This window comes from Podarcis melisellensis (genome assembly GCF_964234715.1).
Source record: "Podarcis melisellensis genome assembly, chromosome: 7".
Classification (NCBI taxonomy): domain Eukaryota; kingdom Metazoa; phylum Chordata; class Lepidosauria; order Squamata; family Lacertidae; genus Podarcis; species Podarcis melisellensis.
Genome location: NC_138539.1, coordinates 23,186,229 through 23,210,436, shown reverse-complemented (window position 1 = coordinate 23,210,436; position 24,208 = coordinate 23,186,229). Strand labels below are relative to the sequence as shown.

Here is a 24,208-nt window from a genome sequence, read left to right as displayed (position 1 = left end):
GCTAATATCATTCCCAACCATCAGCAGACTCACAAGCCATCTGGATCCCTCCCCCTTTGGCTCTAAGCTGCACCAAGATATATATTTCAAAGGGAACTTGAGCATGGATAGCTATCTTTAACCAAGGCTGATAGTCCATATAATTTAGTATTGTCTACACTGACTAGCAATGAGCATTTCCCTACCTGGAAATACCAGGGATCTAATCAAGGAACTTTTCCATGCAAAGCATCTGTAGCCATTCCCTTACACATACTTCATACAGTTGTGTTGATGGACAAAATCTCCACCCCCAAAGGGGGGGGGACTGTAGTACATAATAGCACAATAAATAAGGCCAGTGCCCCCCTTGCCACTGAAGGAACTGGGGTACAAGCAAATTGCCCACAATAGTTTATTTCTGCACTGGACTGCTCCCAGAGTAGCAGCAAATCCATCATGTCTTCATCACATTCCACACTTAAAGTTTTGGAGTTCCTGGGCAGGGGGAAACAAACCAGAGCATTAATACAACGTGAAATAAAAGGTGACTCAAACCTGTAAGGAAGAAAAGTAGCCAATAATTTAGGAGCTTATGCACTTGTGATTAAAAAAACTCTAGGCAAAAAATGTTTATACCTATTTTGATCCCTTAGCTAATGCTAAGAAGTGCATTCTTTCCATGAAATACTGGTGGCAGGGACTGAATGTGAGACCCTGGAATACCACTGAGCTTTATTTCCTAATCCTACAATAACACCACATATTGGCCTTGAAAAGTTACATCACACTTTTTGCACTTTAGCAGGGCTGGGGAATCTATGGCCAACTCAACTGGATTCTAAATCCCATCAGCCCCAGCCAGCAATGGTCAGTGGTCAGTGGTGATGGGAACTCCAGTCAAGCAAAACGTATGGAGGGTCACAGGTCCCCCAATTTAGGTAATTCACAACTCAATACTGTAGAGATGATCTTATTTGAATTATAGAGCTTAGAAATATGTCTACTCAAACTGGAATGAGATTGCATGTTTTCATGTTTATTGTGCACAGGTATGGTGAAAGACGTTATAAATTGCTGATTGCCATCTTTAGCACAGAGAAAAATAACACCTCCCAAGAACATGGTCTCTCTGGTGGAAGAAAACTGATTTTCTGCAACAGCTTGATCCTATGTGTGATTACTTAGAATAAGTACCACTTTTAAACAAGAAAGAAAGAAACTGACTTAAGTAAACATTTGTAGGATGACAGTCTACACTGAACCAAGGGGGTTTTAAGGTCGTATAGAAGAATATGCCTTGTAGCAGAGAAAGCAATCTGATTCAACATGTGTTCACTCTCAAGAAAGCCCCACTGAATTCCATTTGACTTTCTCCCCAGTTAATGTGCACAATATTGCAGTCTTACAGCCTAACGCAATGCATGTCTATTTGGGATTGTCCTATTCTGCTCAGTGGGGTTTACTTGCAGGTGGGAGTTCACAGGGATGCAGCCAAAGAGGCCAAAAGGGTAAATGAAATCAGTGGAAATGCTAAGTGCATGCCTAGGAACACCCCACTGAGACCAACGGGGGCTTAACTTTGGGCTGGGTGACACCCTCAGAGTGTGAAAATACTAATATTTGTGAACAGGAACCCTGCTGTGTTGGTACGACGCCACTGTGCAGATTGGGAAGTTCTGCAATATGACAGACTAAATCACCAATGCCAGTGTTTCTTGTGAAAATGGACTTTGGCAAAGCAAGAGGCGAAAGAAGCAAGCATAGCAGGAGCAGCTTCTCCACAGGGCAGGCAGAATGACAAGGGTATGAAGTCAGAGCAGCACAGATGATGATGATGATGATTTATTTATACCCTGCCCATCTGGCTGGGTTTCCCCAGCCACTCTGGGTGGCTTCCAACAAAATATTAAAATACAACAGTCTGTCAAACATTAACAGCTTTCCTAAACAGGGCTGCCTTCAGATGTCTTCTAAAAGTCTGGTAGTTGTTTTTCTCTTTGACATCTGGTGGAAGGGCATTCCACAGGGAGGGCGCCACTACTGAGAAGGCCCTCTGCTTGGTTCCCTGTAACTTGGTTTCTCGTAGCGAGGGAATCGCCAGAAGGCGCTCGATGCTGGACCTCAGTGTCCGGGCAGAACAATGGGGGTGGAGACGCTCCTTCAGGTATACTGAGTCGAGGCCATTTAGGGCTTTAAAGGCCAGCACCAACACTTTGAATTGTGCTTGGAAACCTACTGGGAGCCAATGTAGGTCTTTCAAGACCGGTGTTATGTGGTCTCAGCAGCCGCTCCCAGTCACCAGTCTAGCTGCCGCATTCTGGATTAGTTGTAGTGTCCAGGTCACCTTCAAAGGTAGCCCCACATAGAGCGCATTCCAATAGTCCAAGCGAGAGATAACTAGAGCATGCACCACTCTGGTGAGACAGATGGAGGAGCAGAAGGTGTTGGTGGACAGGCTGCAGCGGTATCTGGGCTTTCATTGCCAGTCTGCAAATACAACTTAAGACTGCATCAGGCTATTGCTCCATCAAGCTCAGCGCTGTGTAGAAGCTCTCCATGGTTTTGGACAGAGGGTCTCTCACAGTCCCAGCGAGATGTCAGAGATTGAACCTAGGATGTTCTGCATGCAAACCAGCTGCTCTACCACTAAACTGTGGCCCTTCCCATAACTTGGGCAAGTCATGTATGCAACAAGACAAAGGTAACTTAATGAAATACCAAGGGATTAGCAAGGTATTGGTCCATGAAGCATGCAGAACAGCTACAACATTTGAGATATATATTTACTTCCTACAACAGCCTTCCCTAGTCTGAGGCCCTCCAGAGATGACACCTCTGGCTTGAGTATCACCTAAGAGCATCAACAGTATTTCAGTTTGTTTAAAGTAGCAATAGGAAAACACAGTTTACTGAGCATCTGATGATATCACACAATTCAAACAGGAGAATTATGACCCCACCCCCCTTGAAACGTACTTTCACCATCTTTGGGATGTAATGGACGTTGTTTCACAAAAGCAGAGCTGTAAGTTGTTGTGATCATGGGTTTTTCTGACGGATCGCTCTTCAGCGTGAGAAGGTTTGAGAGCTCTGAATGCCAAAGAAAGAAAGAAAGAAAGAAAGAAAGAAAGAAAGAAAGAAAGAAAGAAAATCCGAAAACTGCAGGAAAAGCACATAACGTTTCAAGCAATGCAGCGTTGAGAAATGCTGCTATGTTTTATAGCTAGCCCAGCAGAATACATGGAAGGCAACTGTTGTCATGATCTGTGGGACAAACAGTGAGATACTCTAGCAAAATTACAAATGGGTTGGGTGGGTGTAAGCTGGGAGTACTAGACTGTACTTGGGTACAGTACCAGAATAACATCTGTACTCTCTTGCACGATATATGCTACATCTTGACCCTCTCTTGTACATGCAGTCCTTGGATGGAAATTCTCCTTGTCTCAGTTATATGCAGGAATGGATTATACAACTGACTAGGATAGGAGAGGCTGGCCCACCAAGGAAAAAGGGAGAGCAAACCACCAACAGCAGCCAGTTCCCCCACCCAGTGGCCCCTCTCCCTCTGCCCTTCTCCTGCATTACAATCGTATTCTGCCTGTCTTCCTGCTTTGTCTCTGCATTGCTATGTTCTGGTCCCCTCCCATAGCTCTCCAGAAAAGAGGGGGAAACACACATTTCCCTATGCCCAAGCTATTTCCCTCTAGAAAATGGAGATCAAGCACTTCAGAAGCATGTCAAGGGCAGATGACTGTTCTCAGGCTTCTGAGCACTCTCATCCCCCCACACTCCCAAAGGGACCCTAAACTTTGACAACTCTAGAACTGGTGTAGTTAATTCCCTCCCACTGGCTACAATGTGGGTTGGGAAAACCAAAAAGCTTCCCAAACCAAAAAAGGGGAGGGAAGCTTCCTTCCTTCTCCTGCTAAGCAACAGCAAGTCTTTGTTATGCTGTTGAAATATACTCGGAGTCGAGAGTGGATTTCATGCTCTTTATTCAGCTCACAGTGGGGAGGAGGAATGGAAGTTCCCCCACAATATCTGCTTTATATACATTATTTACACAATGGGCTGCACGTGATTGGCTAATTCCGGGATTCTCCTGTAGGCCAATCAGGTTGTGGATTCACTTCCACCTGGAGCTGGATTGGGTGGCTCCTACAGACCAATCATACTGCTGCATTCTGAATCCCATTGTTCTAGGACCAATCAGACTGCTGCATTTTGGATCCTATTCAACTCAGTACATAACACCTGTGTAAGATAATGTCAATGCTTTTGCAAGCAAAACAGGGTTTTGTTTTTTTTTCAATGAAGCTGTAAAAGAGATTAAAGTGCTGTAGCACTATAGGCAAAAGGGACAACCAAAACCTCTATTGCAGCTCTCTAATAACCACCTGTGACCAGCAAGGCATATCTTTGAGATTCATGCAGCTGCTCCACCATGAAATCTTACTGCTACCACCAACAACCAGCCTGCTCTGCCCAGGAAGCTCCATGAAAAGTATTCCATAGAAGTGACTGTGGATATGCAGCTGTGTTCCATACATTTAAGTGAGAAAATGAGCCATAACTGGATCCACAGCAACCTCTCTCTAGCAACAGAACCTGATGAAAAGCTGACCTGTATACGCTGATGACGCTATTGATTTTTTATCCAGGTCATCTTGGATTTTCAGAAGAACTCTTTCCTGCTGGAGAGCTTCTAGGTACTTTGAATAAGACCAGGAAACCTACATTAAAAAATAAACAACACCAAGAAATTAATTGTGGCACAATGGTTTAGTGGGCCTTTGCTTTGCTGTGTAAGATAATGTTAATGTTTTTGGATGCAAAACAGGGTTTTGTTTTGTTTTGAATGAACCTCTAAAAAGGTTTATCATGCTGTAGTCCCATAGGCAAAACGGACAACCAGTTAATCTACTGCAGCTCTCTAATAACCACCTGTGACCAGCAAGGCATATCTTTGAGTTTCATGCATATCCCCCAACCACAATTTCAGCCTGTATTGGACCTCTCCTGATTTATTTTGCACAATGGGTTAAGTAGGAAAACCACAGCAGGCTGCACTTTGGAAATGCAGTCAGATGGAACACTGACATGGAGTTGTCCCATATGGTGCTGTATGTTCTCCGAATTCCCACTTTGGAGATAAGAAGCTGAAACTCAAGCAAGAGACGGTCCCATATAGATGTATCTCACATGCCTATTGAACCTACAATTCCACCAGGCAGTTCTTTTGAGCAATCCACAGTGAAATACATGAGAAACAGCCTAGTTCATTTCAGTGGCGGTCACCTACGAGAAGTCCTGTGAGGGCTTGTATATATTGACTCAGATCTAAGTCCCTCTAAGAGGTGAAAATACAAACCTTCCTTCTGCAGCTACCGTGAATGTGAAGAAAACATAAGAGAGGGGTCTCTAGACAGGGTGCCCGAGTAAATATGTTGGAAAGGCAAATTCCCTATATACCCTGGGCCCAAACCTGTAATTTTTAATTAAAATGTGTCGATTTGGATTTGACATTGAACTATCATTCATTCCCACTTCAGTCCCATATTATGTAAACTGCTTAGAAATTTTGATTAAGTGGTATATAAATCTTGTTAAATAAATAACAATAATAACGGAGAAATCAGAAGTCATTTCTACAGCTCTGACTTCTCCGATTGTTAATAGATTAAATATAATAAGAAGTACCATATAAATGATCATAATACCTTGCTATGGCATATTAATGGCTACTGGAGGATCAGTCCCTTTGCTTATCAGCTGAAAATATTTCAGTATGTGTGGAATATGCTAAGCCACATTTTGGGCTTTCTTAGGGAATCTGAAAAAAAGTATTTATGTCCCTTACACAGGACTCGTGATCCTGTGTTTGATCTGTTATTTTCAAAGGACTATTTGTGTCTCCTCCTTCATCAAGCATAAGGACCATATGCAATAGAACAAAGTGCATATGTTTTGGTATTACTGTCACAACACTCAAGGGGTACGTCTTGCACTGGGGGTCCCTCCCTTTAGTTTTGCCTGTGGGGAAGTTCTGGATTTTTGTGTGTGTTTGTGTTTTCAATTAAGAAGGTGAAAACATTTGGGGTTTATCCATCTGTTTGCACATGTACCCCTTCAAAACAGTAAAATGCCCCTCCTTTTTGCAGTGCCCAGCATTTAAAAACATTTAGGGTGTCACTGTTAGTGTAAACAGAGCTACAACTAAAGATGTGTCCTTGCCCCAAAGAGCTTACAATCTATATTTTGACAAAGTGGAAGACAAAGGTGGAAGGCGGGAAGGAAGGACAGAAACTACCGAGTAGCAAGGGGGAGAAAGAATATTAGCAAGTGCAGTTACGTGTGGGCAAGCTTCATTTCAGTTCCATGTACTGTACGAATGAAATCAGTTGGATCAGAAACTGCTTGCAACCCGTTCTAAACAATGTCACTGATCTGTAATGGACTGTGATAAATGCAATTAGAAATTGAAGAACTAATAGGCATGTCCACCGCCTTAGCCTTTCTACAAATATCAAGCAACCAATTCAGATATGGGGCCAGTAACAGCAGCAGCTTCAACCTCCTGTGGACACATAAAGGAACAACTTTACATAGTTTATCACCAATCACCTGTTTGCCATATTCAGTAAAGCTCGGCGTAGATGAAAGCTCACTTTTACTCATTTTACTCTCAAGAACAGAACCCATCTTAACAGACATGGGAGTTCTCTTCCCAGATACCTAGCAATAAAAAGAAAACTTGATTAATCTCAGTTTAAGGTGAGTTAAAGCACTGTACTTTATATGCTTCATGAGATTTTTAAAGCTTTGCTCTACACCCTTTTATAGTTTATATTTTTTTTCAAATTCCCAAAAGCCAGTTAGAGCAACCTCTCAGGAATACCACCTGACTGGACAGCTAGAGGAGTTGCAGAAGTGTCTTTGGCTGCTACCCTTCAGTGAGATATCTCTTTCCTTATGAATCAAATGAGACCCGTTTTATGCAACTCTTGAGACACCACCAACAGAAGAATCAAGAGCTTGGAAAGGAACTTCAAATTAACATTCACATGATGTGAACACAGATCAGACACAACACACAAATGTTGATTAATTTATATTTCGGGTGAGGGTTTTATCTTTCCTCCTTCTCAGGTGCTCAGCCTCCACCTTCAGGGTGACTACTATGGGGAGAGATTGGGCTCAGAGACAGAACACTGCCACTGTCTGAACCTATTTCCAATCCCTTCTGCAATCACTTGAGGGTGTTCAGCCTCCTTCCCCCCTCAGCAACCTTTGGGGGAGCATTTGCTGGTCCTTGTGCCTCAGCCCAGTATACCTGAAGGAGCGTCTCCACCCCCATCGTTCTGCCCAGACACCGAGGTCCAGCGCCGAAGACCTTCTGGCAGTTCCCTCATTGTGGGAAGCAAAGTTACAGGGAACCAGGCAGAAGGCCTTCTCGGTAGTGGCACCCGCCCTGTGGAACACCCTCCCATCAGATGTCAAAGAGATAAACAACTACCTGACATTTAGAAGGCATCTGAAGGCAGCCCTGTTCAGGGAAGTTTTTAATGTGTGACATTTCAATGTATTTTCAATCTTTGTTGGAAGCCGCCCAGAGTGGGCGGGGTACAAATAATAAATTATTAATTAATGATTCTGATGCTGATTCTGACTATTATGTAGGCTGAAGGAAGATACCAAAGTTAACCCCCCAACCTAATCCTGGTTTCTTGTCAGAACTAGCACCTGCATGTTGCCTCCTGCTGCACAGGGGTATTCCAAGAAGGGTACATACACGACCCATGGCTGCAGCTTGAATAATCTCTACTGCTGGTAGATTTCCTATTCTAATCTGCCTTTCCAACCAGTATGGGTAAGGTGTTTATCTGCTATTGCTAAAGACTCTGCCTGGATACCTCCCCTACCTCCCCTTCCCATGGGACTTCCAGCATTCCAGATGTGGCAGAGCTACTTTGCTACTACATGTATATTTAGATGAGTGGGCCCATGTCCATATGGAAGCAACTCTCTGAAATGATGGAACACCTTTTCTCTGGAGATGCTTGAAAGCCCAGGGTTTTCTGGCATCGCTAGAAGCTGCTTTCATTTAGACTAAGCTTTAGCTTGCAATGTTACATTTCAGCAACATTTTAATGTATGCTTTATATTAAAATATTGTACCTGCTTCAAGTTCCAAGGAGGGCTGAAAACAAACGTAATGAATGAATTAGATTAGCATTTATGGGAGGGGGAGGGAGAGAAACAGAGCGGAAGAAACACAATTTTTTAAAAATCTGGACAGTGATGTCTTTCCATTGACTTCAGCAGAACTTGAGTCAGATCCATATCAAAATTGTTTTTACTGTCCCGCCTGTCTAAACTTGGTGATGTTCTTTTGTTTCTTAGCTTTTCTCACCACGCCATCTGCTTCTCTTGTTTTTCTCAGCTTCTTTTCTCTTCGCTTCTCCAGAAGAGGCAAAATCTTCTCATCCGCCAAATTGCTTCGGAACTCACAAAATTGTGGCCAAAATTTAAACAGAAGAGCAAAAATAGTCATCTGGAGCAGGAAAAAGAAGAGAGGACTTTTATTTGTTTTAACAGCATATAGAAGAAGTACGCAGAAGGTGGATCAAAATCTACTAGAAGATCTCCAACTGATCTGAAGCAGATTGACCGGGGTTCTGACTTCCAACTGTTCAATAACAGCAAATGCAAAACAGCTTTCCCCACCTAAGTTGGGCTGCTGAAATGGAGAAAGCTAAGAAGGGTCTCTTCCTGATGAACTGTGTTAGATGTTTCATCAAGCATTATCCCACCTTTGCAGTATGTTTCCCCATCAATTTCCTTCTCACAAAAATTTCAATTTGGGAGTGGATTACTTGAGCAAAATCTCCAAATCATCTCTAAACCTGAATTTGCTAGTACGTAATAAGAATCCCACCTAAAAATAGGAACAGCCTGGAAGTGTGAAAGGACTTGGAATTCAGATCAGCTCCAGTTCCTAGCCTTACAATGTGCTCAGAGACACCCTGTTCCTAAATTCTAGCTGTCTCTCTTTTACACTTGGCTCTGATTAGTAGATCTTGGGAGTTCTAGTAAAAACCAAAGTAGCTCCAACAAGCCTGGTGTCTGCTCATCCCTCGTATAGAGAGAAACTGATGCTGCTGCAGACAATTGGGATATTTGCCATAAAAACTGCAGATCTGCACATACTTCTAATCAGTATGTGTTTATTGCCGATGAGAAACCTACCTAAAACCACAGTTAATAAGCATTTCATTAAAAGAATGTCCTAAATAATTGCTTGCATGAATAAAAGCACAGAATGTCAGGTTTTGGTTTTTAAAAAAAATGTTTGTGTGTGTGTGTTTGTGTGTGTGTGTGAGAGAGAGAGAGAGAGAGAGAGAGAGAGAGAGAGAGAGAGAGAGAGAAAGAATAAATCACAATGGTTGTTTTTAACCCAACTGTTTTCCAGAATATTCTATTTACAAAGGGAAGTGAGCTTTTTAAAAAACAACAACAGCACATTGCTCTTTAAGAGAAAGGGATTTCATCACTGAATAAGTTTTGAAAGAACAGAGCTGACAGGAAATGTTACAAGAGATATAATCTTTTTGCAATGTATGTTTTAAAGTAGGGAGAAAAAACCCACACAAATCTGAATGTAAAGACCAATACTGTATTCAAAGGCTGGTCTCAATTAAAGCATTAACGCATGAACCTATGTTGCGTGGATACTACCATTATATAGTTTAGCCAATAGGTGGCACTGCACTTAGTTATATCAGGGTGAAGTTGGAAGTCACTGGCCATCTAGCTCCCTGACAGGTGTGCCCTCTAAGTTTCTATGACAAATGACAGTTCCCAGGATTCTTTGGGAGAAGCTATGTCATTGTTAGCTTTGTACGCAGCCATTGTTATGAAGTTTTGCGGCCTACTCCAACAGCTCTCTCCAAGGCCTCTTTCCAGAATGCAGGGAAAATCTCTTCACATGCAGATTGCCTCTAATGATTTAATGGCATATAATCCACTAGAATATTGTTGGTTCTCACAATAAACACACTGAGTCCCATTTTAAAGAGGGAGATCTGAGGCAAAGCGCTAGGGAACACATTGTGCCTGGTGCTGTCCATGAATTCTTGGCTGAGGTGACATTTGAATCCAGGTCTCTTGGACTCAAGGCTACCCACTGACTATCCATATCAGCCTGGTGAAAGTATCCGCCATCTCTGGGTTTAGCTGCTTTTTCCATTCATACATTGGAGCCCTTTATTACCCCACAATCTGTTCCGACTCTTGCAATCAGGGATGTTTTATGGATTCATATTAATATTTGTTTAAAAGGTGAGGGATGTTGGTAGGGAAGAACTGTTGGTGGTATTTTGTGGAAGTGAAGAATTAGCTAAATGGCCTTTCAAAACAGAAGCATAAAAGGTAGTAACTGCTGGTGGTCAACAGTACTAGTTTGTACAGATGACCCTATTTGGTCAGTACAGCAGAATAGGCATACTTTTTTATTTTAAAAAAAAAAGCGAGGAGGAGGGGGAAGAGCCTACAACCACATCCAATAACATCACTCATCTAAAGAAAAAGGACAGTGCATCTGATCAAGTTAAGCTGCCCTTGTGCATTGCTGACATTTGCAAAATCCCTAGCACAGATCCAAAAATCCTTAGGCGTCTGTACTCACACAGTGGGATACACTGATTTTTCATGTTGGCAGCAGCTTTTATGAACTACATTGGAGGTCGAGAGAGAGAGAGAGAGAGAGAGAGAGAGAGAGAGAGAGAGAGAGAGTCCCCTGACTTTCTGGAGTAGTTTTACAAGGATCACAAGAAGCTGCAATGGAAAGGAGGCGTCAGCAGTTCCAGAACATGGGCAGAGTTTTCTGTGCATGGCTAGAAGGTCAGTCTATGAGCGACTACTTCAGTCTGAATCTTTCATATTTGTTACTTAATACAGTCATACCTTGGGTTGAAGTAGCTTCAAGTTAAGTATTTTCGGGCTGCGCTCCGCTGCGACCCGGAAGTAATGGAGCGTGTTACTTCCGGCTTTCGCCGCTCGCGCAGACGCTCAAAATGATGTCACGCGCATGCGCAGAAGCGGCAAAGCGCAACCCATGCACGCGCAGACGCGTGTTACGTTTACTTCAGGATGTGAACGGGGCTCCAGAAAGGATCCTGTTCGTATCCAGAGGTACCATTGTACACTAAATTCTGATCCTGCCCATGAATAAAGGTATTGCCTATGGCTCCTTAAATCCAGTTTCTAACACTAAAAATCTGATGAGACTTAGAGGTAGGTTCTGGTTTTCTGGGCTGAGATTTATGCCGGTAAATAACTGGGGTGGATGCAAAGCTGTTTCTATTAAAAAACAGCTTTGCATCACCACAGTTATTTACTGGCACAAATCTCAGCCCAGAAAACCAGAACCTACCTCTAAGTCTCATTCTCAACACCTCCCAACTGAACCCAGGGTTTTCATCATTCTTATTATACCTGTGCCTCTCTAAACACGTAAGGGCCTAGCTCTTTCCTGTGCTCCATGATCTTCTGGGCCTGTTCCTCAGGTATGTCAATCTGAAGAGCTGGTGGGATGGCAGAATTTATGAAGCAGTTGATGATGGTCGTGATCTTATTCTGGATGATAGCACTGTCACAGTGGGAATGGCACAAGTCCTGGTAGGGAAAAGCACAATAGGCAGGGTAAAGACTCTCTGTAATGTAAATATTTTATTTCAGGTAAAGACTCTCAGAGCAACAAACAAAAATGAAAAATAACACAATACAATAAATACATTAACACAAAATAAAACAGCAGCAGCAACAACAACAATAACAAAAAGAGAAACAGATTAAAGCAATATAGAAGCCAATTTCTTACAAAGCTGGGGCAAATAAGGCTCTACTTGGTGTTAAAAATACACTGGACTCAGTGTCAGATAAGCTGCCTTGGGAAGAGTATTCCATCATTGGCACAACACAACTGGAAGACAATCACCCTGGTCACAGCTGCCTCATTTCAGCATGCAGAGGGACCTGAAGAAGGGTCTCAAAGAAATATTTCAATAATGGGGCAGGTTGGAGGGGAGTGAGGTGGTATTCCTTAAGCTAACCTAAGGAAGATCTTATTCCTTACCCTTTTATTACTGCTCCTGTAATAGTTGTAAAAGGGATTTCTATTCTCTGAAGACCTTTTTAAGGCTTGTTCAAATACATAGCTTAGCCATACCATGTCACTTATGCATCGTTCCAGACATCCACTTAATTACCAAAATGGCAAAGTAAGTTAGCTTGTAGGCAGGTTAATAGCCACAGCCACATGAATTTTCTACCACCTCAGTTCCATGATTATCCAGCTGTTTGGATACACATCCGCCCTGGTCCAGTGCCTCTACAGCACATGCAGGGGGTCTTCACTATACAGATCAACCTACGTACAACTTTCAGGTCAATGTTGGAAAAATACTCTATCTATTCAGTTCCACTGCATGTACAGAGCATTTCCCAACATTGAGAGAGATGTGGCAATCCTATACTGTATACTAAAGCACCTGGCTTCCCCCAAAGAACTGTGAGAACTGTAATTTGCCCATCACAGAGTGAGAATTCCCAGCACCCTTTGCACACTTCTTTTTAGGGGAAGCCGTGCACATTAAATGTATCGTGTAGTTGTATTAAACACTAACCACACCCAAGAGTGAGGTCTATAGCAGCTGGATAGCTCAGTTGGTTAGAGTGTGGTACTGACAACGCCAAGGTTGCAGGTTCAATTCCTGTAAGAGACAGCTGCATATTCCTACATTTACGGGGGGCTTGGTGGATGCCCCAAGGGTTGAGGAAACACACACACAGACCTATACACACACACACACACACACACACACACACGTATAAATATAAAATACAAAGCAGGGAAAACTCAAAATAGTCCAACAGTGACTGACTCTTTTCTGTTTTTGAGCATGCTCAAAATGATGAGCATCTGTTGGGCGGTGAAACAGGATGGGGGCATAGAATGGTGTATCATGGAAAGAGGCCTGCCAGGCTGGCTGGAACTCTGAACAGAAGCACTTCACACACTGCAATATTCTGTTGCAGGTCCCACTTGCCTACTTGAATTCTCAGACAAACCTTCTGTATATATACGTCTGGCTACCAGAAAGATGGATTCTAAAAACAGAACAATTTTTCAAGTCTTATCGTTGCATGATGAGCCTCCAAATGGATTTCAAACATGCCTTATCTCTATCGCTGTGTACAAAGTATACCTTTACAGCACACTGGAAGCACATACCCATTTCCCTCAAATCATTCCAGGCTCTACAGTTTAACCCTCACAATTCCAAAGCTGCCCTTAACAAACTATTGTGTGGACACAGACTTATGTTGAATATTTGTGGTCATCCAGACAAGGGCTCCTTGTTCCCTACAACTGGAGGGATGTGTCTCATTAAGAACCACGTGGCTGTCATCACAGAAGAATTCAACATCTTTGACACAGTCGCCTGAGTCTTATACAAACAATGTGAGGAGTTTTTTGTGTACAAAATGTGAAAATGAGCTTCAAGCCCTCTGGTCTTCCGGCCACATACTTACTGCCTCGACTCTGCTGGAGGAATGATATTTTCGGGGGAGAAAAGGAGGAAGTCTTCACAATGGGTTGCATCAATAGTCTCAGCAGAAATAAAGCAATGGCCCATCAGCAACCCATAAGCTGAATTGGGCATTCTGAAATCCAGCCAGTCTACCAGCTCAATGGACTGTCACCAACCTACTGTTGATGTCCCTGCCTCCCACACTACCAGTCCTGATGAGCACTAGTCACCACTAGACCCCTGTACCGTGTCAAATTCTTCCATGTAAATTATGGTTACTAAATTATTATTATTATTATTATTATTATTATTATTATTATTATTATTATTATTAACATCTGTTACTACTTTTTTTTAAAAAAAAGACTCAAGGCAACTTAAAAAACAATAAAATGAGTGACAAGTTATCCATATACAGTGGTACCTCGGGTTAAGTACTTAATTCGTTCCAGAGGTCCGTACTTAACCTGAAACTGTTCTTAACCTGAAGCATCACATTAGCTAATGGGGCCTCATGCTGCTGCCACGCCGCCAGAGCGCGATTTCTGTTCTCATCCTGAAGCAAAGTTCTTAACCTGAAGCACTATTTATGGGTTAGCAGAGTCTGTAACCTGAAACGTATGTAACCTGAAGCGTATGTAACCCGAGGTACCACTGTAATGTAAAAAAACCAAAAACTAAAAGCCCTACAAAAACAACACAAAACATTAGCTAAAGCCACACTAGCCTGTCCCATACTGAATCTGGCAAGCTCAGAGTGATAAAGTGACTTCTGAAATCCAGCTCCAAATCAGAGGATCCTTAACTATCATCCACCTGGTGTGGGGAGCCTCAAGGAATCAAGTGGTCAACCCCAGCTTTCCCTTATCCCAAAGAAATACCATTACAGACACAAAAGCACAAAAGCAACAGTTTATGAGAAACTGAGTTGTTTCCATTCCTTGATAGCCCTGTACCTTATATTTCTGCACCTCCTGCCAGAAGATCACTCCATTCTCCAGTAAATCTCCTTTCAGAGACACATAGCGTTGAAACTGATAGGCTGTGATTGGATTCAACAGGGCTTTGCGGAAAGTAATTATTTCCCGAGATGAAGAAACCCACTTACTGTCCAAATGCTGTCAAAAGGAAAGGGAGAAAGCACGGTGAGTAAACTCTGTTTTGAAAAGCAATACTACAAGCATTAGTTAGGATAAACTGCCTGATACTTATCTTTGCAATGACCCCCAACTTTCAGTAGTTTATTACAGGGACACAATAAGAACTTGGCAGCCATTTTCTCCCTCCTATTCTTTTGTTTGATTTGGGCAACATTTCTTTGGAAGGGACGAAAGGGAAAAGGAAATGACTAACAGTGATTTAGAACATATGACTCCATAGGGTAAGTATGGAAACAGCCATCATTGTTGATTATGGCAAGAAACTCTTTTTTACTTTTTCTTTTGCAGGCGGGGTGGAAGGGGTTATGAAGAGAAGGGGAAGAAGATCAGTTTGAGATCTTGTGGAAACAAACAAGAGCAGGCAAACCACACAGCCTACACATCTAAAACTCCCCTTGACAGCAACCTCACTAATAAAAGCCGCTTTGAAATCCACTGCCACAAGCACAACGGAAGCTGAAGATTTGTTGTTTCTGGAACTCAGTTTCACCAACAGTAAAACGAGATTTAATGTCATCAAGACATTTGGAGGATCTTCACACTGAGAAAATAGGAACGTGTAAAGCAGGTGCAAACAAGGAGAAAGCTCTGAAATACAACTTGAAAGAAATGGAGAGAATCTATGGGGATTAAACAAAAGACAAACATGACTGCAGAATCAAAAAGGTTTCCCTTCGCCCAGTCCAACAAATCACCTTTAGGTTACTCATCACCAGCAGCAGTAGTTTGCAGTGCAAATCTTACAGCAAGGTGTAAACCACTTAGGGGTTTGTTTACAATTAAGCGGTATATGAATTCTGTTAAACAAATAAATAAATTACGTTTGAATGTGGAGCTCTCACAAATACAGCATAAGCACTCACAATTCCTCTTGCCCTCCTCCATCAGCAGCTACTGGGAATAGAAGACTCTGTTCCCTGTTTCCAGGCTATTTTTTACCTCCCATATGACGACTTGACTTGAGCCAAGATCTCTGCCCACCTTGTAAAGAAACTTCCTACCTTTCTGAAACAGCCCAGACAGCTGGGAAATGAGGTAAGCAGAGATAACGGAGCAGTTGCAAGGAGAGGGGGCTTCACATGGTTCACTTGCCTCAACCCCCTTTAGAATTCTCTCACACACGCACTTTCCTTTATTTCTCAGGCTCAAGGTGTGAATCCCAATGCTTATGCAGTCAAAACAGCAGCACCCATGTAGAAGATAAAGGTATCAGAAGGTTTGGGGAAACAGCAGATTTTGCAGAAGTATCTTTTTTTAAAGATCATTAGGGGGAAACCCTGAAAAGGGGAATCTGAAAAGCAGCCCAGTGAGAAATGAGCATGATCAGTGGTCTCAAAATGCTGCCCAACTGTTTCACAGCAGGAGGGATGCAAAAAGAGGAGAAGGGAGCAGAAGGATTGGAACAATTAGCAGGAGCACTCCACACTGCAAATGCTTTAGCAGGCACTATTGTTCCTCAGCGTTATACGACACACTAGAATTCTATCATTATGCTACAGGAAATATCTATCACACTTCCTTTGGGCACTCTTGGAGCAATGTGCAAACTTACACATCTCACCCATTAGCATGTGTGAGGTATGCCTGCCCCCAGGGGTACCATACCTCCTCCGAGGGGACAGGACATGAATAGGTTTCCCTGTTGCAGGGGTGCCATCTTGGATAAAATATTGTGGTGGCCCAGGTAAGCCCCACCCTGCGTAATCAATCACATGACACAGTACACACACCCCATTTGAACAGGAATGCCCATCAACTTTGTTGGGACCCAGCTCCCTCAAATATTTTCGGGGGGGGGAAGCATTTTACCAAGGATGGGGGAGCTGTGGTCCTCCTGATGTTTCTAGAGCATCATCCCTAACCATTGACCATCAAGCTGGGGCTGACAGCTGTTGAAGTCCAACAACATCCAGAGGTCCAGGAGACACCAAGCTTTGCATCCTTGAATTTGCCTGGTGCTTTTTGGACCCTGCAAAACCTGGCTCTTGGCTCTTGCTATGACGTACTTCCCAGTCCTGCCTCTGCCTGTATTCCCTGGTTTTCCTACACCTGACCCTGCCAAGATATACCTCTCTGTTTCTGATCTAGCAAATTGCATTCATATCTCAGCTGGCTCCTGGCACTGGCAATATGGAGCCCAGACAAAAAAGAAAAAGTCCCCCACCCCTTGCATAATGTATACAACATGTGTTATACAGAGCTTGCTGCTCTTTGACAAAGAAAGGAAAAATAGAACAGAAAGGCAAAAAGCCCTCCTGAGATGACATGTTACAGTGCTTTAAGATGTTTAACAATTGATATGATCTTTGCATTAGAATGCAGTTCTAAATGAAACAGATACTGTGAGATATGATTAATCCTGCCCACTTTGCTACATGCTTCGGATTCTTTTTTGGTGACTGCATTTAATCGCTCTCAATAATAAATTATCTTCCAGATGCTGGAGTGAACAGCTTGTCCCAATGAGTCTAGTGAATGCAAAGCACTGAAAATGTGCGTTAAGGTTACCACATTAATCCCTGACCTTACAGTCATGGCAAACAATTACATTTCACGGAAGTCCAAAAAATAATGATGTTATGGCAGCAGTGGAGTTGTCCGGAACCCAGTTGTCTTCTTGCGCATGCAAGAGCTTCCTTATGTACTGCAGCTTTGCTGGCATGAAATGGTGGTCCGGATCCAAACCCCAGTCTGCCAACTGCCCACATCTGCCTCAGAAGGCAATGGAATGAAGCAAAGAACTAAATATGCCTCTGCAAGAGTCTGCCCTTGCTCAAGAGGGAACACTGTGGCTTGCACAGAAAGGGATGTGTCTTGCTCCCCAGGAATTAAAAACGTGTGCCTATCTCCTCAGGAAGCATTTATGTGCCCAGTTACGCCATGAGCAGTTTCCTGTGCTAGATAATACAATGAATGCATCTTCCACATTTATTATAAACCAGCTTCTAAACAACTGTCTCAAGTCAAGAAGATAAATAAAAACAGTTAAAAACAGTGAATACATTGAAAGCAAAACTGAAAACATGCAAAGTAAATATTTGTGATAAAGACCCATTTATCCAGCTGGGAAAACCAGTTGGAACAAAAATGTGTTTGATTGTTCCTGTAAAGTGCAGTTAGCAGGCACCTGTCATATGTCAACATGGATGCTATTCCACAGAACAGCGGCAAGAAAAACTTGCAGGGAAAACTCTCCCACCACTAAAAAAATGCATACATGTAAATCTTGTAGTGGACTCAGTTCTCTGGCTGCTGCTCCCTCTGTAACCAAAGTACCATCCATGCAGAAGAGGAAGGTTATCACCAGGCTCAGAGGAACCCTAAGGCTTGCAGAGTACAAAAAAGAACTTGGTCACAGGGGGAGGGACTCCTAAGGGCAGGGCACATGAAAATAGCCTAGTGAGCATGCTCAGTAGCCACAGAATGCTGGCCGACTGCTAGAGGAGCCAGAAATAAGCAAATAGAAAACTGCAAGAGTGGGCGTGCTGGAATGGAGTTTCCTGGAAGAAAGCACGACTAGCTGGCTAGAAACCTGAATAGGAGCAATCTGCTATCCTGCTGCAGGTACCACTTGACATATTTATATATTTGTAGCCATGTTTGCAGCTCATGGCAAAACATGCATATGGTACCCAAGCAGTCTCCCATCCAGGCATAATCAGACCAAGACTTCCTTAGCTTCAGCAGCAGTTACTGTAGCTTATGCTTTCAGATCATGTCCCCTGGGCTCACTTAAGTTGGCATGTTACATCCTTCTTAAGTTACCATTTCAGATGCAGGAGCGATGTAAGAGAGTACTGCTATGCTATGATTGACCGGAAGACTGGCATCCAAACCATGACATTTTGTAGAGCTCCATTATCAAACTGTACTGCATTATCAAACACAAGGCTCGCGTGGCAGGGGCTGGCAAACCAGGCAGTGAAGGGCAAACAAGGAACTTCGGCGAAGAGCTTTGCAGCCATTCAGGAACTAGCCTTGGAATTGCATGCTGACCAGACAGGAGCCACCTTCAAGGTATGCTAATGGGTGAAGCAGAGCTTCTACATGGTGACTGCACAAGCAGAGGTAGGTGGCAATTCTGGTTCAAGTTGATGGTGCGGGGAAGTGATCTTGTCTATTTGATTTATTTGCCTCCCGTGGGTTCCAAGCAATACACTGCAGCTCAGGTTGTTTTGAGATTTAAGTGCTTGTAGATATCAGCAGCGTGGGAAAACAGGGTTTCGGCATAAGGAAAACGTTTAAGGACAAGATGACTAATTTAGAAGGCAACAATTACTTTGAAGAATGACACCACTATGGCTTCCCCATGATCTGAAGGCCATAAGAGTTTAAGATGGAATAACCACAGACTGATAAATTAGACAATGCTGGATTCTGGGAATTATTCATCACTCAGTACGGTGCTGAAAGTAATAATTCCTCTTCACCTCCCTTTTTCCTTCTCACAGCCCCTCCCCTTTCCATGTTGCCTGCACTGCCTTTTGTTCCAGATACTCTCCCACTGAATGCCTGCTATACTGTCTTGTTTTCTGGATGTATACTGGTAAACAAAAGCATGTATCCAGGTCAGGGATGGGGGAGAAATTCAGTTTGGTTAGGATTTTAATGTGAACCTAACCAATTCCCACCCCCACCCCCCAAAATCAACACTATTCTCACTATCCTTCAAAATTCTTACTCCTCCAAATTTTGTGAGGTCGTTCTCCAACCAAATTATGTGAACAAAAACACAGATATTAGGGGAAAGTGTCTGTGCAAATGCATATACAGTGGATGCTCGGGTTGCGAATGTGATCCGTGCGGGAGGCACGTTCGCAACCCGCAGCGCCATGTCTGCGCATGCGCAGGTCGCAATTAGGCACTTCTGCGCATGCGCAGAGCGCAATTTAGCGTTTCTGCACATGCACGAGCGCTGAAACCCGGAAGTAACCCCTTCCAGGTTTGGCATGCTGCGCAACCCGAACAGGCGCAACCTGAAGCGTCTGTACCCCGAGGTATGTCTGTATTAGCGAAAATGACATGAAATGTATTTTATTGGGCAGAATTGTTTTCAATGATTCAGTTGCAGATAGGTAGCCATGTTGGTCTGCCATAGTCAAAACAAAAAAATTTTTTCTTCCAGTAGCACCTTAAAGACCAACTAAGTTAGTTCTTGGTATGAGCTTTCATGTGCATGCACATGAAAGCTCATACCAAGAACTAACTTAGTTGGTCTTTAAGGTGCTACTGGAAGAAGAAAAATTTTTGTTTTCAATGATGTCTCACAATAACTTTTTTTAAAAATTGCAAACTGACTTGCAAATGTGGACATGGAAATGTTAATCTAGTGGCATCTGGAGGGTTGCAAGTTAGCCAACCCTGGTTTACAGCATCAAGTTAGCCAACTCTGGTTTACAGCATCAAGTTAGCCAACCCTGGTTTACAGCATACAGGAATGATGATTGCATGTGCCCAGCACCAAGTCTTTGTGCCCAAATGTGCAAGGATTTACATTGAAAGTACTGAGCATCCTTACTAAGAAGTAAATCCCACAGAGTTCAATAGGTTTTACTCACTAGAAAGTGTCCTTAGTACTGCAGCCTTAGAGGTATGTAAACCCAGAATACAATCAAGGAGAAGAGGTAACAAACATAGCTTGCCTTCCATGCTTCCGCTCTCTTCTCAAGTCTTTGAATTAAGATATCTTCTGCTGCATCTTGGAAGTGTGGCTGCAAGAAGGGAGTCGGAAGCAACACTGTAGTTACTGATGTGCACCTTCATACTTTATTTGAGTGCTCATTATAACAATGTACACTAGTGGACAATGAATTCCGGGGGCAAGGAGAGGATTGGTAAAAATTAAGATTGATTGCTCTGTCCCTAGGAAAGCAGGTGGCAAGTTTCCATTGAAGTTAGGAAAATGTAACATTGTGTGTGCAGATTGCTTGTGTTTGTCATCTGAAAAAGAACCTTTTCTAACCTGAGGACAACACTGCCTTGTTGTGAATTGTGAATTGTGGGCAGAGCCAAAAAGGTGTGTAAAGCCAAAGCCTACAGGGCCAGCTCACAATCTCTCTCACAGATGCACATGAACACACTTTGCAGATATACAACACACATACGCACTCTCCCACATAAGCTGTCTTGTAATGGCAGGAGGTTGTGTGGGAGTCATCCTTAAAATATGACAGGTATGTGGGAAAACCACAAGGATTTGTTTCCTGAAATAATCTGAATCTGGTCGCTTTCAGAGAGAGAATACTGAACTGAACAGACCACTGCTGAAAAAGTACAGCTGCCCATATAATATATCTGCCGATGCTCTCGCCAAAAGTGATTATCTTTCCCGGTCAAAAACCCCCAAATATATAAAAGAAATCCTGGAAAACAAAAACAAAACCAGGTTTCGCTCGTTCCTTTCTCTGGCAAGTGTGTGAACAGCCAGCAGCACTACCATAAAAATCAGTGAAGTGAAGACTATGCAAACTCACTAGTTTTTCCTCTCTGATGTGGCACCGGGCTCCAAAGCTCATCCCACCCAGTAGACTCATTGTGCAATGTAGCAAATAATAATTCTTTCACAGTCTGTCAAAGGCCTGGCTGATAGCCAGTCACTGACATTGCCTTCCTTAACAATTGTGCAGGAGAAGAAGGGATCAGAACCATTCTTAAAATAATAGACAGGCCCAGATGGGAGGATGAGGAGGGAGCAGTGTGAGAAACAGACAGGGCGGGGTGTTGGGAAACCAGCTCATTTTCTTCGGGCTCATGTTCCTCTGTGCTACTCAGCAACTTCCAGCTTCCAATGTGTGGCTGGATTGCATTTGTGTGCTCTAGAGAGAGAGGAACCGTGTATAGAGGCTGGAATTCTACAGCAAAATTCAAGATCTGTGCACACGCAGAGCACTCCCCAATACACACTTCAAAAGTTGCCAGATGTGGAGCCAGACTTCAACATGTCTTTGGCTGCTAATGGGAATACCTGCTAGATGGGGTGCATGAGAAGCAAAACTGCATACAAAGCTATGAGCCTTATTTGGCTTTCTTCACATATTCTCCTGTTTGCAACCGATTCCGAGCTAATTGGCCATTCTGCTGTGTGTCTGCCTCACCCGCAAGTAAACGACAGGCCACCACAAAGAAATAATAACCAGGCAACGCAGGCGGGTGAAGCCTTACCTTTACCCTTGTCTGTGGTCCTGATTCTTCACTTGTATAAAATAGTGGCAGCCACTGCTTCTCTAGTCTCCTCTGAACGCACTTTTGAACCTCCAGCAGGATCACAGGAACGACTTGTTCGTGAAGTAAATACCCCCAGCCTCCACCTGATTTCATTATCTAAGGAAAAGGTGGATATATCAGCCAAATATATTGCCCTATACCTTCAAAGCACATTTCCCCTCTCAAAGCAGTGGTGTATTTATTGTGTCTGACACCTCTGGGCAGAAAGATTTGCTGCCCTTGAGGAGAGCGAGCTGCACACAAAACTGTCTCTGATGTTGAGGTGGCAGCCTTCCCAAGAGCCACTTCAGGGAAGGCACACAGCTGGTATCTATCAAAGGGTGTTGCGGTGGGGAGCCTCTTCTGAGGAAAGGGCCTCAATTGAGGCGCACTACCCTTCAAGTGTCACTGCCAGTGCAACACCCTTGGCATGGCCTCCAGCTGCAGTGGCCCAGAAAACACCATCTCGCTAGTGTCTCTTGAAGGGAGCAGGGGGAGGTTCTCTGAGGAGAGTTGGCAGAGCTCTGGTGCTGCTGCAGCTGTTGGGGACAGAGCACGGAGCTGGAATAGGCCCCCGCATCCTGGTGCCTCTTCTCTCCCCCCAGCCGTGATGCAACGCCTCCTCAAATTTAGATCTAAGATGGCGGCGCGTGTAGATGCAGCGGCTGGTTGCTCCTCCACAAGGTGCCATAGGAAGGCACTGGACATAGTAAAAGATCCATCGCATCCTGGTCACTGTCTCTTTGAGCTCCTGCCGTCGGGACGGAGATACAGGACGATGATGACAAGAACGAGCCGTCTCAAGAACAGCTTCTTCTCCAGAGCGATCTTGGCCCTGAATGGGAAACCTGGACTTTGAAAGTCATCTAATCTTCCTTGCTGTATTATATTATATTGTTTTAATTAGTGTTTTTATAGTTGTTCTGATTTTGAGTGGAGTGCCCTATCTGGGTGGATGGAGCAGCCAAGTAATTTCGTTGTCCCTGAGAGGGGGCAATGACAATAAAGATATTATTATTATTATTATTATTATTATTATTATTATTATTATTATTATTAAATTTGCAAGGGCGCTGTAATTTGTGTCTCTGTGAGGGCTGAACTACAGTGCCCAGAATGCTTTGAGGGAGAGAATGTGCTTCAAATGTGCTTTAAAGGTATAGTGTATACACAGCCATAGTCCAAAAACAACTAGAAAAGCATGAATAATTTCTATGAAAAACGAAGCCTGGCTACTGTGCAAAGTACAATCTAGAAATTCTCTTTCCTATCAAATAATTGTTTATGCAGACATAGCTAAACTCAGTGACACCAGGATGATGGTACGGTGGAACAGGGTCACCAGTATGACACCCATGGGTGCCTATGTGCTCACTAGTCCTCCCATGGCAGCTGTGAAATTATCTTAGGAATATCTCCTCAAAAATCCAAAATGCACAAGGGACTGTATGCTCGCCTTGCTCATTCCCTGATTTTCAGCCTATTGCTGTTCTGTGTCAGCTTCATTTCTGTTCAATCTGGATCGTTCTGTACTGGGTTTTTAAAAATTAAAAAACACCCAAGAGCTGCATATAAATTGTGTGCACCTTTTGTATGCAGCCAGATGGGTGGAGTATAAATAATAAATTATTATAAATATTACTATTATTCCCCTAATTTTATTTATTTAGTTCCATTTTTAAACTACCCTTCACTGGAGAAGATCCCAGGGTGATTTAGAAAACACAGCAAAGTTATTTAAAAACAACAGAAAACCTTAATCTTTACTTTGAAACAATATTCAAACAGACACATCAGCAATATCAGTGTATCTGCCCTAAAACACATTTCTCTCTTAAAAGCTTGAATGAAGAGATTTATATGCTTTTCAAGGCATTCGTTCCCTCAAATGTATGTTTTTATAAGTATTTTCCATGCAAAGCAAGAGATTTTAGTGCAGTTGGGTTTTTAAAAAAAAAAATTAACAGTGATTAGATTGCAAAATTCGGGGACACACATAACTGGATTAATTGCTATGTCCCAATCCACATATAAATCCAGGTGAATTACATTGGTGAATTATGCTGGGTTTGAAATGCAGACGGAACAAATTTCACCCCTAGTGGAAGAATACTTTTGTATATATCTTGTCACCTTCAATGATTTTATACCAGGGATTTTATATATAACAGAAGCCACACAGAGTAAGTCCTCAGTTCTTTATGTTTCATACTTTATGGGTTTGAACTTCTCTCTCTTTTTTTATGTTGATTGTAGGTCTTGGCT

At 42.9% G+C, this 24,208-nt stretch overlaps 1 protein-coding gene across 1 annotated transcript in view; it reads right to left on the bottom strand.

Moving 5' to 3' along the window:
- Positions 1-380: 380 nt before the first annotated feature.
- RGS22 (regulator of G protein signaling 22) overlaps positions 381-24,208 on the bottom strand; it is an 80,836-nt gene continuing 57,008 nt past the window's right edge. The window contains exons 20-28 of the mRNA XM_081919692.1: positions 21,902-22,060; positions 20,383-20,451; positions 14,537-14,698; positions 11,482-11,661; positions 8,399-8,539; positions 6,610-6,720; positions 4,610-4,718; positions 2,959-3,072; positions 381-477 (exon numbers count right to left, since the gene is read on the bottom strand). Of these exons, the coding sequence (XP_081775818.1) occupies positions 461-477; positions 2,959-3,072; positions 4,610-4,718; positions 6,610-6,720; positions 8,399-8,539; positions 11,482-11,661; positions 14,537-14,698; positions 20,383-20,451; positions 21,902-22,060 (1,062 nt within the window). The 3' untranslated portion in view covers positions 381-460. The remainder of the gene's footprint in view (positions 478-2,958; positions 3,073-4,609; positions 4,719-6,609; positions 6,721-8,398; positions 8,540-11,481; positions 11,662-14,536; positions 14,699-20,382; positions 20,452-21,901; positions 22,061-24,208) is intronic.